This window comes from Manacus candei, unplaced genomic scaffold (genome assembly GCF_025592945.1).
Source record: "Manacus candei isolate 608988 ecotype Guabito, Panama unplaced genomic scaffold, ASM2559294v1 h1tg000073l, whole genome shotgun sequence".
In the NCBI taxonomy this organism is placed as follows: Eukaryota; Metazoa; Chordata; class Aves; order Passeriformes; family Pipridae; genus Manacus; species Manacus candei.
This window is the reverse complement of record NW_026138121.1, coordinates 1,846,006-1,864,308: the sequence shown is the minus strand read 5'-3', so window position 1 is coordinate 1,864,308 and position 18,303 is coordinate 1,846,006. Positions and strand designations below refer to the sequence as shown.

General features: G+C 60.3%; 1 protein-coding gene across 1 annotated transcript; it reads left to right on the top strand.

Moving 5' to 3' along the window:
- Positions 1-4,751: 4,751 nt before the first annotated feature.
- NUAK2 (NUAK family kinase 2) lies at positions 4,752-15,900 on the top strand. Its single transcript, XM_051808846.1, has 7 exons — positions 4,752-5,049; positions 9,821-9,941; positions 11,243-11,394; positions 12,315-12,380; positions 13,323-13,442; positions 13,740-13,872; positions 13,949-15,900. Exons 1-7 carry the CDS (start codon positions 4,831-4,833, stop codon positions 15,067-15,069), a joined length of 1,932 nt encoding a protein of 643 aa, XP_051664806.1. The 5' UTR covers positions 4,752-4,830; the 3' UTR covers positions 15,070-15,900.
- Positions 15,901-18,303: the final 2,403 nt, after the last annotated feature.

The window sequence follows — 18,303 nt, the reverse complement described above, 5'->3', positions numbered from 1 at the left end:
GATATGTCACTGCCATCCCCCCTGTGGGGTCCCCAACCCTGCAGGGACACCAGGAGTGGAGTCACCCCCGGCTGCTCCCGCTGCCAGCAGACAAACCATTCCATCAGCATCCGCCGGCGCTGGGACGGATATGGAGTCACTGCCCTGACACAGACGCTTCCTGCCCCGAAAATAAAAGCTCCAGCCCTTTTTTGGGGGGGGAATTTTGCCTGTTTGTTTTGGTAAATGCCTCAGCGTTTCTGCAGCCCCACGTGCTGGGTGGGACCTGCCCTGCCGTGACCTCCCAGTGTCAGGGGCAGCCTGGAGGGTTGGTTTGTACAGGCTGGTTGACCTGGAGTAGGGGAGGACCTTGGGTGAGGTGGTATAATAGAAAAATAATCCATAAAATAATGTATTTTGTTAGTTATATACATACAAAATTGTATCTCCGTGGTGCAGGTATAAGTGGTTGCTGGTCAGCTGTGTGTTAGGGTGAACATTGGTGTGGAGAATTGCTCAAACCCCACAAACACAGGAGAAAATTGTGTATGGACCCTGCTCAGCCCCTGCCCCCACGTGCCTGGGGTAACTGGGGGTTGCTGGTTGTAACTGGGGGCTTCGGCCACAGGGATTGAATATATTGTGGTTGAATCACAGGGCTTGGCTGGGGTGGGAGTTGCTCCATTGGCTTGTATTCCACAAACTTTCAGATTAAGGTGTCATTCAGACACTGCACATCTCTCTTATCTATCTGTAGCAATTTCCAAGGCAAACAGCAGAGATCATGTTATCACCTGATAACACGGCGGGTGAAAACCCAGACAAGATAAATTCATATTTTGAGGCGGCTGGTCCCTGGGTTCATCACAGTTTGGACTAAAAGCTCATCAATCCAGTGATCAAAGGGGGTGTGCCACTGATCCAGGGTGGATTGTTCTATAAAAGCAGCCAGGAAATGAGGTTTTGGGACCTTCTGTGGCTGGTTCAGCTGCAGAGTGAGCAGGACACCAACCCCGTCACTCCTGGTTACAGTTTTTGCTCTTTTCCCTCTTCTCAGTGTGCTTCACTGCTCATCTTTCCCCTGGCAATATTCTGTCCAGCTGTGATCCATCCTTGGCTGCAGCACATCCCTTATCTCCCTCCTGCTCTCCTTGCCTGCACTGGCAGTGACAGGGAGAGAGAGCAGGACCTGGGTGCAGGATGAAAACATGACCAGGCTGCTGAGGTTTCATACAATGACCCCTAAAAATGGGCCTAATGGGCACAAATTCTGCCCACTGAGTCTGTTTCAAGCTAAAAATGAGTGTAAAATGAATGTTAAAGACGAGATTGGCTTTAGCCAGAGCAGATGTTACGTCCTGGAAGGCTGGGTGGGTGGGTGGGTGAGCAGAGGGAGGGATGGAGGGATGGATGGATGGAGGGATGGAAGGATGGAGGAATGGGTGGGTGGGTGAGCAGAGGGAGGGATGGATGGATGGATGGGATGGAGGGATGGGTGGATGGATGGATGGATGGATGGATGGGATGGAGGGATGGATGGGATGGATGGATGGATGGATGGATGGATGGATGGGATGGAGGGATGTGTGGATGGGATGGATGGATGGAGGGATGGAGGGGTGTGTGGATGGGTGGATGGATGGATGGAGGGTGGGGTGAGCTGCAGTGATGGGATGTAGAGGTGGCCTCTGCTGTGCTCATTAGCTGTGATAGGCCATAAATGACTTTTCAAAGGGCTCCTGTTGGTACTAATGTGTTTCCCTTCTCCCGCTGATGGATGGGGCACCCGGTTTGAGGATCAGAGCAGCTTGCTCAGTGTTTTCAGAGGGGGAATGGGTTTCACACCTGCCTGAGCACTACCCAGCAGCAGGTGAGGAATGCTGGAGCTGGGGAGGCCACTAACAGGGGTGATCATTAAACTTTTTGTTGTCTTTGGCATTTTAATGCCTTGTGGAGCCCCTCCTCTCCCCGTGGGGGGTCTGGCTGCTGTGAGCAAACCTTCTGGGTGAAGTTTATTCCTCTACCAGCCCAAGGCAGAGCTGAGCAGAGCCTGAGTCCGAAGGCTGAGCTTTGAGCAGGACGTGGGTGTTTTCAGCGCTGAAATGCTGCTGTGGGGTTTATTTGAAAATAATAAATAAACGAACATAAAACCAAGGAACCCAGCTTTGAGCAGGTTTCTCTGACACGGAGCCAAATTCCTTTCATGCTGGTTTTAGTGGACATGCACAGAGGCATCAGGAGAACCCCTGTGAGGGACTTCTAAGGCTGGGGCTGGGGGAGAAAGGGGGAATTTCTGTGGATTTCCCCACTGCTGAGAAAGCCACAGAGCGCTGCTACAATAGAGGATCCTTATCAGTGGATTCCAGTGGGCTTAGATCTGTGTCCCTCGGCATTTCCATCAAAATGGGCTTCCTGAAACCAGTCTGGAACAAACACATACCTAAGCCTTCCTATCAGCAACACCAAACGCAGAGAAGAATTTATGGGATCGAAGCAGAAAGAGGAGCTACCAAGGCTCCTCTGCCTTTCATCGCGGGGAGAGCCTTTGGAAAGCATCCTTGTAAATCAACAGGAGCGTTAAACACGTGCTTGAAGCTAAATGTGAGCTCAAGGGCTTCCCTGGGCGGGTGGGCTGGCCCAGGAGCGACCCCCCAGCCGGTGGCAGCGGTGCTGGGGGAGCTCCCGGTGTCTGGGAGGCACAGACACGACACTTTCCTCTTGGGCGAGTGAAATCGTTTTGTGGATTGCAGGAAGGTAGGTTCTGCAATCCCGGGGCTGTGCCCGAACAGGATCCTCATCTGTTTACTTTGACTTTGAAATTACGGCAGTTTAGACGATCTCAGCTACGCCTTGTTTATCTTCCCGATGGGCTTCGCTGGCCACCGGCACAGGGAAAGGGCTCCTGTTACCACCCGGTGAATAATTCATTATCACAACTGCTGCAGCCCCGGGTCTTCTTCGCGTGTCCCGGGCTAATTTAGAAACGGGGAGAGAGATTTTCCCATGGTGTTCAGCTCGGGGGGAGGTTTGGGGTGGAAAGGATGCAGGACCGGCCTGAAGCTGCGAGTGTTTCACAGGAATGCAGGTGACACGTGGCCACTGGCAATAAAAACCAGTGACAGCGGCAGGATGAGGTACCTGTGTGCCCAAACTGCATCAAAATGGTGTTTAATGTGTGTGGAGCAGCACTGAGGCAGATCACAGCCAGGGATGAGCAGTTGGGTGCGTGATTGTGTCGGTGACCTGGACTCCTTCCTGTCCCTGTTCCAGCTCCCCTGCAGGGTAGATGTCCTGGACAGGTCATTTGATGACCTCAGTCCTTCAAAAGCCAGATTGCAAGGCCAGCCAGGGGACTGTGACACCCACCTGAGGCTCTTCCTGACCCAGAGATGCTGAGAGCGGGCACGGGGACATCCCACAGCTCCATCCCGTGTCACCTCTGTGCTCGGGGGCACAAAACCCGCCGAGAGGGACCTGTGCTGAGTTAGATCATCCCTGGCAGACATTTAGGACCTCCCCCCCTGCTCTGCCTCACCCCCGCCGGGCTGCCCTGAGCTGCTGGCAGCGGTGGGAAAATCCAGGTCTGAGCGCGGGGATGAGTAATGCCGCAGCTATCTCCCCCTGCCATCGATACGGTGTGTCCTCGCGCATGCCAGAGCCCGGCGAGAGCTTTTGTTTTGGCTGCTCCGGGAAATAATTGCATTCTTTTAATATCTCAAAACAAAGATTTACCACAGGGGCAGAGAAAGACCACACGGGAAGGTGCTGCTGAGTTATAAAACCAGGAACGTCCGTGAGGAACCCTTGCGTGGGAGCCTCAGACAGACTTTCCCCCCCCCACCCCGGCTCTGCTGCTCCCTCTCTGCGTGTCCAGGAGGGTAAAACATGGTCCTGTGGTGAGCATGGAAAAGCTGTGCTTGCCCAGGCCTCTCCTCTCCGTGATTTTGCCCTTAACACATGGGGCTTTTTTTCCTGGGTGCGTTGTGGCTCTTGCAGCAAACCATGTCTGTGTCCCTCTGTCCCTGCATCTCTCCTGGTGTGAGATATCCAGGTGCTTTGCTCCACGTTATGGAATTATAGAATGGTTTGGATTAAAAGGGACATAAAAGGCTGTCTCATTCCAGCCCTTCTGCCATGGGCAGGGACACCTTCCACTAGCCCAGGTTGCTCCAAGCCCAGTCCAACCTGGCCTTGGACACTTTCAGGGATCCAAGGGCAGCCACAGCTTCTCTGGGCAGCCTGTGCAAGGGCCTGCCCACTCTCCCAGGGAAGAATTTCATCCCAATATCCCATCTAACCCTGCCCTCTGGCAGTGTGAGACCATTCCCCCTTGTCCTGTCACTCCATGCCCTTGTCCAAAGCCCCTCTCCAGCCCTGACCCTCCCAGCGCTCTGATCCCACTCTTCCCACCCTTTGGGCGCAAGTCCCCCTGCATCATCCCCTGGAAAATCCTCAACTCCCCCCCAGCCTACGGGACACCCCTGTGCCCCCCTTTGTGCCCCCCTTGTGCCCCCTTTGTGCCCCCCTTCGTGCCCTCTCCCTCCCTTGTCCCTGGATTTCCTCCCACACCCTCCCCGTGCCCGCAGTTCGTGCGTGCCCCGCTCCGTGGGTCCCCTCTCCACCCTCGCCCGTGCCTTCCCCGCTCCCAGCGCTGCCCGGGGGGGTCTCCCCGCATCCCGGGCCCCCTCCCCCGGTACCGGCCCCGGGCGGGGCGGCGGCGGCGGCCGCCAATGGGCGCGGGGGGGCGCGGCCCCGGGGCCGCCGCATTTATCGGCCGGGACGGGCCGGGACGAGCCGGGCGGCGGCGGAGCCGGGGCTGGGATCAGGATCGGGATCGGAATCAGGATCAGGATGGAGCGGGCGGCGGTGCCGGGACCCGGGGCCGGTTCGGCGCTGGCCGCCTCGCTGGCCGAGGGGCTCATCAAGTCGCCGCGGCCGCTGATGAAGAAGCAGGCGGTGAAGCGGCACCACCACAAGCACAACCTCAAGCACCGCTACGAGTTCCTGGAGACGCTGGGGAAAGGCACCTACGGGAAGGTGAAGAAAGCCCGGGAGCGCTCCGGGAAGCTGGTAAGGATCCCCCCCTCCTGCATCCTCACCGTGCGCAGGTCCCTGAGCATCCCCCCCACTCTGAGCAGCGTGGTCTCGGTGCATCCCCCTCCTTCCCGGTGCATCCCCCTCCTTCCCGGTGCATCCCCCTCCTTCCCGGTGCATCCCCCTCCTTCCCGGTGCATCCCCCTCCTTCCCGGTGCATCCCCCCCGTCCTCGGTGCAACCCCCGTCACCCCGGTGCACCCTCCCCGCGTGCCGGCGGCCCCTGAGCATCCCCCCTCTGCTTCCCGCAGCCTGGCCCCGGTGCATCCCCCTCCGGTGCTCCCCTTCCCGCCCCGTCCCCGGCGCATCCTCCCCGTGCGGGACCCCGGAGCACCCCCCTCTCTGAGCAGCGTGTTGGCGGTGCATCCCCCCGCTCCGGTGCGTCCCCCCCTCCCCGTCCCGGTCCCTCCCGCAGCCCCCGCCCGGCCCCGCTCCCGCCGCAGTGTGCGGGAGGCTGCGGCGCTGCCCCCCCGCCCCGTGCCGCAGGAGGGGGCACAGCGGGGCCGGGGGCAGCCCGGAGGGGCCTCGCCCCCCTTTCCTCGAGGGGCCGCAGCTCCTCTCGCCCACTTGACCGCGTCGGGCTTCCTGGGGGAAGGGCGGGCAGGTATCCGGCCGCCGAGAGCAAACACCGCACTCGAGTCTGAAGGGTTTTTCCCTTCCTCTCGCCCTGGGTCTGGGTTGGGTTCGCTGTTGGTTTTCACACGGTGTGGGGCACCCAGGGCCACGCCAGCACAGCCCAGCGTCTGTCCAAAATCCTGACTCACCCCAGTGACGCTGGAGCCAGTGGGGCTGTGCAGGGCACGGCTCGCAGCCTTCCACAGGGATCCCTCACCCCCGGGAACCCGGGATGCTGCTGTCCCGGCTGCCCCGTCCTCTGGGAACCTGCGGGGCTTCAAACTTGGACGCGATTTCTCAGCCCCGAGCACCCCGAGGTGTGGGATGGGCCCCAAAAAGGCGCTGTCCCACCGCCCTGACCACGGGGGAGCAGAGAGGTGACCTGTGAGCGGCAGGACTGGCCCGGACGGGCTGCCGGGGCTGAGCAGGGTGTGGGATCGGCTCCGTCCCGTCCCACAGAGGCACGTCAAGGAGAACAGCTGTAAATCTGAGAGGTTTTCTTGTGTAACGCGACGGCTCCTAATGAAGTCAGAGCTGCCGTTTCCATTAGCCTATCTGATTCTGGAGAAGCTGCTGTTTTGCTGCATAATCAGGGCCTTGAAATGCAGCTTCCACCCACAGAGCTTGAAGGATCCCTCCCCTCGGGATGGGCGAGATTTGGCTTTCCCCGTCTGCACCTAGCAAAGCTGGGAATTTTTGAACTTCCCGAAAAGTCGCCCATCTGTGGAAGCCCCTTAGGACGGGATCAGCGGCGCTGCTCTATTATAATGCAAATTCAGTACACAGGCCACTGACTCCTCGGTGAGATGGAGATAGTCAAAGGCTCTGCTAAGTGGTACCTCATCGGCCTGGCCCTGTAGGAACAGGAGACTTAACCACAAATCTCTCCTCTTCCCACAAATTCTTTCTTGTAGCACTCAGCATTTCCGGACCTGTTTAATCTGGAGGCTTATCCCGAGCTGGGTTGTTATTTGCTCCTTCCCTAAGTGGCTTTCACTTCCTAAACACCAAGGTGTGAGAGCAGGTAGGGGTTACCCCTCGTGGGATCCCACGCTACCAGCTGAGGCTGGAAAGCTGGAGCTGCTCCATGCTCGTGGGTTTAGCCTCTGGCTAATCAGAAGCTGCCTCTGTCAGAGCCACTGAATATTGAACCGTCTGGTTTTACCACCTGGATTTCTTTTTTCCCCCTCTGGATTTTAACCAGCCTACCTGGGCTCGGAGCAGGCTGAGCCTAAATCAGTTGGTAGGCAGCAGGGAAGTCCAGGCTCCCTCAGCTGAAGGATGTTTTGGGACTCCCACAAACATTTTTTTGTCCTGTAAAACCATTTTCTGGTCAGAATTCCTTCAGCTGAAACGATGCTCGTGCCTTTTGGTGGGCACTTCTGCCGAGTGCCCTTCCCAGTCCTTGGAAAACTGTTGTGCCCCTGTAACATCAGGTGGGGAGAGAGTTGCTGGTTCTTTTTCCTTTCCTTTTTTTTTTTCCCTTTTCTTTTGCCCTGTGTCTTTTGGGGTTGAAGGCTCAGTAACATGGGCCACGGGGGTGCAAAGGGGCTCCTGCCCCCGTTTGCAGGGCACCATCTGGGCCCTTTTTTCTTTCCTCCCAGCCCGGTGTTTCTCCCAGCCTGGTTCCCAAGTCCTGGCCTGCAGCCAAGTCAGACAGAACAAGGGACCTCCCGTGGGACTCTCCTCGGTGTCAGAACTGTGTTTGTGGGCTCGTGGGGTGTCAGGAGAAGGCAGCACCTGGAATATTCCAGAGCAGCAAAGCCTCTTTTGATCTCCACTCAGGGGCAAAGCCCAGTCTCTTCCGTACTGGGTTGTAATCCATATTTCATGGAGCATGAAATGCTGCCCTTACAGTCTGGAACAACTTCTGAAGTGCTGCCTGAGGTTGTAGCTTAATGCATCTTTCAGCAGCTGCTGAAAATACCTGTTCTGCCCCCAAAAAACTTCTAATTAAAAGCCTTTTTGACTTGGAAAGTGCTCCTGAGCTCCTAGAGGAAGGCTCCAGCGGGAATTCTTGCAGCTGTTTCCCACAGGATATTCTCCTGGCACTGGTGGTGGGGGCTGTGGCTCTGCCTGTCCCTGAAGCTGCTGGTCCCTGTCCCCAGGGGGGCTGAGCAGGGGCTTCCCTGTCTCAAGGGGAGACCCTCTGCTGCCAGCCCGCCTAGAAAGGGAAAGTTTGGGAACAAAGCTGCTTCCTGGCACCCCTGGGGAAGGATGGGATGGCTGAGGGACTGACAGGTGGATAAACCACCCCACCCTGGGTGGCTGGTTCGCTCTCTGGGGACCCTCACAGCGCTGTGCCCTCCCTGTGCCCACCTGCCCGAGGGCAGAGCTCGTGAGGGAGAGCCCTGGGGCTCTCACAGCACCCAAAACCTGCTCCCTGCTGCAGCTTTGCTCTGCCTGGAGGTCACTAAGTGCTGAGGATGTGCTCCAGCACTGCTGGGTGCAGCCACTGGCATCTCCCGAGGCTTCCCACACTCACAGCCCAGAACCACTTGATCATTTAGGGATAGTGGATCATGCCCTGAGCCCTGGCTCAGCACTGGATGTGTGTGAGCAACCCAGCCAGCAAGGAAATGTTCTCTGTGCCCCCCAAAACACCGAGGCTGTTGGGTTGGGTGTCAGTCTTTAGTGGGGGGATGAATAGAGGGAGCCAGCAGGAATTTGGGAGGGCAGGAGCAGGCTGGCTCGCTGCATAAAAGCTTTGCCTGCATTCTGGCAGGGGTCAGGTAACTGGGGCAGGAGGAAAAAATTGTTAAACTTTAAGCTGTTAACCTACACAAAGGTCAGGGGGAAAAAACCACCTGGGTTTCGAGAAGCATTAAACACTTTCAGTATTGTTTCATAAGGAAACCTGGGCCTGGGTTATTGGACTTGTCCCTGGCCAGAGTCCATCCTGCTGCTTTGCTTCAGCCCCTGGGGCTGCTGCAGGTTCCTCCACGGGGCTGCCTGAGGTGGTTCAGTGCTGCAGAGATGGGCCCTGGGGCCAAAAAAGGGGCTTTATCCTTTCTGTGCCCACCTGAGCCCTCTCTCAGGGGGCTCCCCCCGTGAAGACACTGCTGTGGCAGCTGAGACCTCACTGATTCAGCACCAGTGCCTTGCTCAGCGTGTCTAAGCCTGGCTTAGCCAGTCTGGGTTTGAGGAGAGAGGCTTCCAGCCCCCCTAAATCAGAGGGACAAGAGGCTGAGCATCCACCCCGCTCCACCCGAGGAGGAGGAGGAGGAGGAGGAGGAGGAGGAGGGTCCCTGTGCAGCAGAGCCATGAGCATCACTCCTGTGCCGGCAGCTGGGGCCCGAGGGGGTCCGTGGCCCCTCTCCCCGTTGCTGGGAGACTGGTGCAGGGGGTCCCTTTACAGGATTAAAGCTGTTCCGCATTCTTGTCTGGGAAGAAAAAAAAAAAGAGGTTCTGCTGGATTCAGTTGTAAATTCGATCCTAGGAGCACATTGTCTCTGCCCAGCCCCTTTGAAAGAGGATTAGAAGGCATCTATTCTCCGGCACTTACTCTTCTTTCTCCTCCCCTTTCTGTTTCCTTGTCGGGGATAATTTGAAAACCCGAGGGAGAGCCTGGTGCTGGGTCTCCCGCCCTGTGCCCGGGAGGGGATCTCCTCTTTAATCCCAACTTTCTCCTACCTCTACACCACCAGCTCCTCGGAATCAGTGTTTGCCAGGAAAACAAAACCCGGGGGTTGTGGTTTTTTTGTTTGTTTTGGTTTTTTTTCATTGTCCTGACCCTCAGGAGACGTTGTTGTTGTTTTTATCTCCCAAGTCATGCGTGCAGGTCGCATTCCTTTGGCTGGCCACGCTCCAGCGGCGGGACACGATTCCTGTGAGCCCAGAAAGGAGGAGCAGGGCTGTGCTACCTGCGGGAGGAGGGCTGGGGAGCCCCTCTGCTGGGAGCTGGCAGCAGGTGCCCCTTGGGGGGGGTCACAAAAGGAAAGTGTAACCCCCAAATCCATCACAGAGCTGTTTCCATGGAGCTGGGCAGCTCCACTCTCGGATACAGGCAGGAGGAGGAGCTGGGTTGCTGAGATCTTATTTGTGAGCCCTTTCCCAAAGCAGAGGGGGGGGTTTCTCCTCTGCCAGAGGCTTTGGGGAACCACAGCCGGGTGACCCTCTGTGTCCCTCCACAGGTGGCCATCAAGTCCATCCGGAAGGACAAAATCAAGGATGAGCAGGACCTTGTCCACATCCGGAGGGAGATTGAGATCATGTCCTCCCTCAACCACCCCCACATCATCGCTGTGCACGAAGGTGAGCCCTCCTCCCCCTTCCCTCTTCCAGCAGCATCCTGGAAGCCCCTCAGGGCTCCCAGGGCAGCTCCCAGGGGAGATTTGGCTCTGCTGGGTGGGTTTGGGGATTTTAACCCAGCCCCTCACCCCCCTCACAGGACCTGGCTGCTGTTTTTGGTGACTCAGCCCTGGTGGGGAAGGCAGGTGCTGCCTGGATGTGCCTTCCCCACCTGGCTTCTCCCACAGAGCAGTAACGAGGGGAAAACCCCTGCTCCAGAAATGGCCCTTCTGCCCCATCCCCTCCTGCCCAGAGGGGGAATTCAGCTCCGAAAATTTCATTTCTTTCTTTCAAAAAAAGTTTCTTTTTGGAGCTGGAAGCCTCGGGAGGGGCTGTGCTGGAGTGGGAATCAGGGACCCCCTCAGAACCCAGCACTGAGTGTGGTTGTGCTGGACACTCATCCCAGCTGTGGGAGCCTTGGGAATCTCCATAGCTCTGCTCTCAGCCCAAGGCAGGAGTTAATCTCAGTGCTGGAGTCCTCCTCTTTCCCTCCCCTGGGGCACTGGAAAACCAAACCACTGGGAGAGCTCCTGGTGCTCCCGGGCTTGGCTTTATGGCCTGGGCTGGGCTTTGCTCCCGGGGTGTTGGGACAACACCAACCAAAGGGGAATTTCTCAAGCTCTAACTAGGACCAGACTTAGCCCAGATCCCCAGCTGGGTCGGTCTTTGCAGCCACTGGGTCCTTTGGTGAAAACTCTGCCTTCCCTGGGCTCTCCCTGCCTTCCCAGCACATGTGAAGGATCCAGAGTCCTTTTGTCCTCCAAACAAAAGCAAGTGGGTTGGCAGTTCCTGCGCTGTGTTTGCAAGGGCTGAGTCACCCCGACTGCTGGAATTCAAAAATATTGAGGGAGCTTTCTGCAAACAGGAAGAAAACTGCTCCGACTCTTGGCTCGGGCTGGAGCCTCGTTGGGAGCAGTGAGAACACTCAGGAAGGCCGTGGGCTGTGCCAGCACCGCCACCTTCCCCCCCTGGCAGGGGCTTCTAGCAGAGAGCCTGGTGCCTTAGTCACCTCCTGGCAGAGCACAGCCCTGGCTCCTGGGTGCTGTGGCTGCAGAGCTGCTTGGCCAGCGGCCCTGGTGGTTTGGGTGGCAGCCCTGGTGGTCCCCCCCCCACCTGCAGTACCTGCAGAAACCCCCAGACCCATTTTGTGAAGAGTGAGGGCAGGGGGTGGGGTGGGCAGAGCGCCGGAGTCCTCACCCACGGGTGCTAAGGAGAATTCCTGCGGCTCCAAGCCCCTCTCCTGACCCCCCCTGTGTGCCCTGCAGTGTTTGAGAACAGCAGCAAGATCGTCATCGTGATGGAATACGCCAGCAAGGGCGACCTGTACGACTACATCAGCGAGCGGCAGCGGCTCACCGAGCACGAGGCGCGGCACTTCTTCCGCCAGGTCGTGTCCGCCGTCTACTACTGCCACAAGGTGGGCTGGCACCGCCATTCCCACGGCATTCCCGGGGGGGAAATCACCGGGATCGGCTCCTGAGTGCCCTGCAGGGCCACCTCCAGGCAGAGGGGCAGCAGCCGGGGCTGAGGGGGGGATGCAGAGCCCACGGGGAAGCTCAGCCTGGGCTGGGAGATCAGGGGAGCTCGTGGCTGTTTGGTTTTTCCAGGAGAGGGGTCAACCCTGCCTCTTATCCGGGGGTGTGGCAGCACCCCAGCAGCTTTTGGGGAGTGCTGGGCCTCGGCTCTGGCTGCTCTGGTGTGGAGATGACTAACCTGGCCAGGGAGTTGTCACCTCCTGTCCCACCCACCCAGAAGGAGCCGCCCAGGGCTGTCCATGGCACTGGGCGCTGAGCCCTGGGTCACCCGTGTGGTTCCTGAAGGGAATGTGAAGCTATAAACCCCCTCCAGGACTGTGGGATGAGCTGTGCCTGCCCTGGGAGGATCCTCGAGCCTGAGGGTCTCCCTGGAGGCCGTGCCAGGCTGTTCCCCAGTCCTTGGCAGGGGTGGGGGGTTGCAGGACACCTCCTGCACCCAAACCAAACTGGGGTCCTGCTTAGCTGGGCAGCAGCAGGTCCTGGCAGAGCCCAGAGCTGTGCCCACCATGGCTGGGTGGAGCTGGCACCGGGCACTGTCCTGCCTGGGGAGGGTGGAGGAGCCCAGGGTGGCACCTGGGGCAGGTATTTCTGAGCAGCACCAGGAGCTGGCAGCGCCCAGGCCGGGACGTGGTTTGCAGCCTGCCTTTGGTGGCACACCCAGGGCTGTTTGCTGCTCCTGTGCCCTGTGTGCGTGTGCCTGTGAACGGCAGTGACCTCCCCAGGGGCCTGGCTTTCCCTTCCTCAAACACTCCACACACTAACCCTGGCTCTCCCTCCCCTCCCCTCCCCTCCCCTCCCGCAGAACGGGATCGTCCACAGGGACCTGAAGCTGGAGAACATCCTGCTCGATGCCAACGGCAACATCAAGGTGAGGGATTGGCAGAGCCCAGGGCGTCACCCACCCAGCCTGGGGAGTCACCCAGGGGGTGCTGCCCAGCTTGGAGGTGGCCACAACACCCCAGAACCCCAGGGAAGGTGCTTCCCGGAGCTCTGGGAGTGCCGGTGTCACCTGGAGTGCTGTTTTCCTGGGAAAAGGGGAGCCAGGAGGGCACCTGTGCCTGCCCCTGCTATCTGAGGCGGCCCAGCCTCAAAGCTGCTGTAAAGCCATAACTTATGATTGCCTGCTGATAAGAGGGGCAAAGTCTGAGCACCCAGGTCAGTGCCTGAGCAGCTGGATGAGAAAGGTCTCTCCAGGGGAAATTCCCAGTTCCCGTAAGGACCGGCCAGGCTGGAGGAGGGAGGTGTGAGGCAGTTTGTGGCTCTGCTGGCCCCGAGTGATGCTTTTTGCTGCAGCTGCCAGGGAGGAAGGGCACACAGCGTGGCCCCAGCCAGGGCCATGTGTGGTTGGTGATGACAGGCTGTGGGGTTTATCTCTGCAAGGGATAATTTTGCAATTGGGAGCCCGCAGGCAGCCACTGCACCTCCTGCCTGGTGGCAGTGACAGGGGTAATGAGGATAACGAGCACCTGTGTGCAAGCTGGAGCTGACAGGGACAGCCTGGGGTGGCTGGGAAGGAGCTGGAGGAGAGCCCGGCAGCTCTCCCTCCAACCTCACCTTTCCAGCTGCCTCTGCTCCCAGGGGTGGGACAGAGGGGCAGAGCCACAGGGCAGTGGCTGGGACGAGCTTTTTGGGAAGGGGAGAGGGACAGGAGCAACCTCGGGGGTGGAAAGCCAGGCTGGTGGTGCTCCCCGAGGAGACTGAGGGCACCCAGCACCACGGTTTGTACCTGGAGAGTTCCCGGTGGCAAAGCTGCTCCAGCTGCACAGGGAAGCTTTGCTGCTGGATAACAGCTGGAAAAATGTCTCTCCAGATTGCAGACTTTGGGCTGTCCAACGTTTACCAGCAGGACAAACTTCTGCAGACCTACTGCGGGAGCCCCCTGTATGCATCCCCCGAAATCATCAACGGGAGGCCCTACAAGGGCCCGGAGGTGGGTTGGGTCTCATTCCCTCATGTGGGAGGGGGATTGGACTGGGGGAAGCGCTGGGTGGTTTGGGATAACGGGTCCCCTGAGACTGGACACTGCCTGGACACACAGTGGGGTGGATGTGCTGGGGGTGGAGGTGGCTGGAGCTGGTGCTGCCCCCCGGTCTGTCCTCCCCTGGGGCTGTTGCCACTCCAGGAGCCCCCGCTGAGGCTCTGGCAGAGAATCCTGCCCAGGTGGGGTGTGGGCCAGGGCAGCCTGGTCCTGCTGCCCCTCCTCCAGGCTCCTCTGTCCCCCTGGCAGGTGGACAGCTGGTCCCTGGGCGTGCTCCTCTACATCCTGGTCCACGGCACGATGCCCTTCGACGGCCACGACTACAAGACTCTGGTCAAGCAGATCACGAGTGGGGACTACCGGGAGCCCACCAAGCTGTCAGGTAGGCAGAGCCCCAGCCTGCTGCACGTCCCCCCCTCCCTGTGCCCCCTTCGCTGCCTGACCTGCCTGTCCCCCAGACGCCTGCGGGCTGATCCGCTGGATGCTGATGGTGAACCCCGAGCGCCGCGCCACCATCGAGGACATCGCCACGCACTGGTGGGTCAACTGGGGCTACAAGGTGCCCGTCGGGGAGCAAGAGCTGCTGAGGGACGGCGAGTCCCCCCTGGCCACGGTGGCGGAGTGGCTGCGCCGCTCGTCGCGGCCCCTCCTGGAGAACGGCTCCAAGGTGCGCTGCTTCCTCAAGCAGCACATCCCCGGCGTCACCCTGGAGCGCCAGCGCTCCCTCAAGAAGTCCAAGAAGGAGAACGACGTCTCCCATGCGCTGCAGGAGGTGCCCGTGGCCCCGGAGAACCCCTCCAAGTCCATCCTCAAGCGGCCCAAGGGCATCCTGAAGAAGAGGAACTCCTGCGAGCAGAAGGTGCCCAGCCCCGGGCCGCCGCCGGCATCGCCCGCGGGGGAGGCGAAGGGGGAGGACGGGGAGGGGGTCAGCGCGGGTCTCACCCGAATCCTGTCCTCTGGAATGCTGCCCTGCAGCACGGGCATCGCAGCAGCGCCCAAGAAGGGAATACTGAAAAAGCCGCCGACGAGGGAGTCTGGGTATTACTCGTCCCTGGAGTGCTGCGAGTCCGGGGACGTGCTGGACGCCGGGAGCTTGGACCTGGACGGCAACGTGTTTGCCGACAGCCCCTCCCCGGGGCAGGGCCCGCAGGGTCTCCCCGCCCGCCGCAAAGGCATCCTCAAGCACAACGGCAAGTTCTCCTCGAGCAGCTCCGAGCCCGAGAGCCCCCCCGGGCAGGGCTTCGGGGGCTTCAGCGAGGTGCCCCTGCCCCAGGCGCCCCGAGCCCGCCCGTCCAGCGCCGTCAGCGAGGACAGCATCCTGTCCACCGAGTCCTTCGACCAGCTGGACCTGCCCGCCCGGGGCCCCCCCGGCGCCGGGGGCATGCGGGGCTGCGTCTCCGCCGACAGCCTGCTCCGGCTGGGGGAGGAGGAGGAGCTGGAGGAAGGGCGGAGGCTGCGCCGCTGGACTGTGACCCACTGCCGGAGCCCCCTGGCAGAGAGCAGCCTGTCCCTGGCGGGCTGTGACCGTGTCCCCGAGGGGTTCCGCTGCGCCCTGGCTGTGGGGGGGAAGCTGAGCTGAGGGTCCCCCCCGGGGGTGCTGCGTTCTGGGGGAGGGGGGCCGAGCCCTCCCTGCCCCCGGGGCTGCTGGTGCTGCTGACCCACGTCCCCACGTATTTATTTGGCAGCCTCGTGCCCCTCGGTGCCCCAGGGCCGGGACATTCAAGGGACCAAAGCTCCGAGTGCCCCCCGTGGAGGGGCTGGGGGTGCCCCTCGCCGCCGTCCTCCCCTCGCAAACAGGCTCATCTCATCTCGAACCAGGGGGTTTGGGGGATTTGTTTTCTTCTTTGCACTGGTTTTTGTTTTTTTTTTTGGCTGCACAAGGTCACGGGTGGGGCGGGTGATATACCTCAAACGAGCTGGAGATGTAGCAGGGTGCTGGCGAGGGGCTCCAAGGTGCTGCCCGTGGGCTGGGCTCTCGGGGTGTGCTGGCAACAGGGGAGCCAAACCGCCCAGGCCACGGTTCTTCCCTCTCCTGTGCTGGGAAACACAACTGGATCTGGCCAAAACCCCAGGCTGAGGCAACGCTCTGATGCCAACATCTATTATTGGAATGCTGAGGAAAAAAAAAAAGAAAAAAAAAAAAGGTGCCTTTGGTGAGGCACCGTGACTTTATTTATTGCCTTTGTCCAACTGATGGAAAGTGTCAGCAGCACGGGCTGTGTCTGGCTCCAGCACGGCCTCCCAGGGCTGTTTTTTGGGAGCTGTCTGTGTCCTTGTCTCACCAGGCTCCGTTGCACTATTGCCATGTGTTTGCTGGCCCTTCTCCCTTCTCCAGGGCGTGTGTGTGTTCTCCCTCCTTCCTGCAACTGTGGTCTGGAGAAAAACCATTAAATTAAAAGCAAGTGGTAAATGTGAGTTGTTCTCTTGGGTGCTGGGGGAAGGTGAGGTGGGGGGGGCTGCCTGGAGCTGCCTGTCCCAGCCTGGGGGTTCCTGTGCTGGTGTGACCCCCCCATACAGCATGTCCTGAGCCCCTCTAGTGCTCCAGCACATCCCAAACTGGTGATCCCGCAGTGCTGGGTGGTGCTGAGCTGGGACAACCCTGATCTGGGGGCTCTGGGAGGGGGTCGAGCTGGTTTTTAAGGCTGAGCAGCTGCTGCTGCTGCACAAGCAGAGCCCAAACTTTGGGGAAAGCTGTGTTGGAGGCAGATGGGTGTGGGGGGGAGGAGGAGCCCCTTCTCCACCCCACCCTGGTGACCGTGGGCAGCCCTCCTGTCCCAGCTCTGCTCCCAGACCTTCTCACTGGAGCAGGGTGGGTTTGGATTTGTGACACCCCCCCAGGGTCTGGTGGCAGGAGGTGCCTCCTGGGCACCTGCCATCACCTCTGACAGCACCTGCAGGAGCCTCAGCTGGAGGAAGGCCCAGCCAGGCCGAGCCCCGGCTGCCAGAGCTGCCCCCTCTGCATCCCTCTCCTTTATCCCCTTCTCCCGCTGGGCCACTGAAACCTGGTTTATTGCTCCATAAAGCCCTGTGACCCTTTCCTGTTTCCAGGCGGGTTAATAGGAGGCATTTCAGGTCTCCGGGGGGCAGGGGCAGGGTGGCAGGGCTGCCTGCCCGGAATGCCGACCCTCGTCCCACCGGGCTGCAGCCGGAGAGGGGGGGTCACCACGCTCGGCCCCCCGCCGCGCATTCCCCGCGTGCTTCCCGAGCCATCGGAAACGCTGGAGCGGTTAAAGCTGTTCCCAGGGCATCCAGCTCAGCCAGGACAAAGTCCCGGTGCCCTGTGGGGTGGGATGAGCCGGGGGTGCAGCACCCCCAGGGCTCCAGGAGCATCCCAAGGCGGGCGTCGGGTCGGGCTGAGCTTTAACAGCCGCTGAGGGACGGAGATTCCTTTTTGGGAGGCATCTGTGGGTTTGGTTTTGGAGCATCCCCGGGCCTGTTCTGTTAATGATTTGCAGGAAAACACCCGTGTGTGCTGGTTTCGGAGCTGTGGCAGCTCCGGGTGGGCACCACGTGGGTGTGGGGCACACGCTGCCCACCCCATCCCCTGTCCCGGTGTTTGTGCCGGTTTGGGAGCAGCGTCTGGTCAGCTCAGCCCATCCTGGGGCTGCTTTGGGGTCCCTGCCCGCCTTATCCTGGGCCACAGCACTGGGCAAGGGTGGGCAGTGCTGTAGGAGGGGTGAAGGAGGCAGCCTGAGCCTGGAGTCATCCTGGAATCGGTGGGAGGGGGTGCAGTGAGTGCTGCCCACCCTGCCGGTGCCCCCTCCCCTCGCTGCTCCCGACATTCCCCCACCAGCCCTTGGAAACGCTCCTTTCATCCCAGCCCTGATTTCCGCTGCCCCTGCCCCCCCCTGTCTGGCAGCTGCCCCCCCCCAGGCGGGGGCTGAGCCCCCCTTCCAGACCACCCCCATTATCCAGGGCTCTTTTATCCAGCCCTTTCATCCCGAGGGTTGGCAAACCCTCCGCTTCCCCCCCACCCCGGCCCTGCCGTGGGTGTTTGTTTGAGGCGGGGGACAATGACCTCAGAGCAGCGTTTTGCTGGGAAAATGCCGTTTTTTGGGGGTGACTTCAGCCGACCTGCCACGTCCTGCTGCCCGAGGGTGTGTGGGAGCGGGGCTGTGCTCCTGCCAGGGTGGCTCAGGGAAGAGGGAAACAGGGAGAAACACCCAAAGGTAAATGGTCCTGGGGGATGAGGTGATGCTGGAGAGTTTGGAGCATGGAGTGTTGCCCTGTGGGTTTATCCCAACCGGTGTGAGCTTCCCTTGTCGCTGTCCCAAGGGATTATCCAGGTGAAGCCAGTCCACAGCAAAGTGGGGGACAGCCTGGACCCCTCCTGCTGGTCCTTGGGGTACTGGGGGAAGCTGGTACATCCCCACTGCTGCCTTCCAGGGCCTGGTGCCACAGACACTTCCAGAGGGCAGCTGTAGGAGTTCTCAGGCATGGAAATAGCGCGTTTCCAGGGATTTTTAAGGGGGGTGTAGGGGTGGGTGGTGTGTCTGTGGCTCAGTGGGTCACTCAGACCCCAGACTCACTGCACCACGCCCAGACCCACAACCCCTGCTCATCTGGGGGCCGTTTGGGGAGCCCCATCCCTGCGTGACATCCACGAGCATCCCTGAAAAAAGGGAGAAAAGGGGATTTTGGGGCCGGGGCAGCCGTGAGCTGGCTGAGGGAGCAAAGCCAGCGGCCCCAGCACCACTCCCAGCAGGAGAGGCTTTCCCGGCAGAGCTGTGGGCACTCCCCTGGCCCGGGGGCACTGCCTGAGTCACCCCGTGCTCCTGCCCGGGCTTGTGTGGGGAGCCCGGATGCGCCGAGC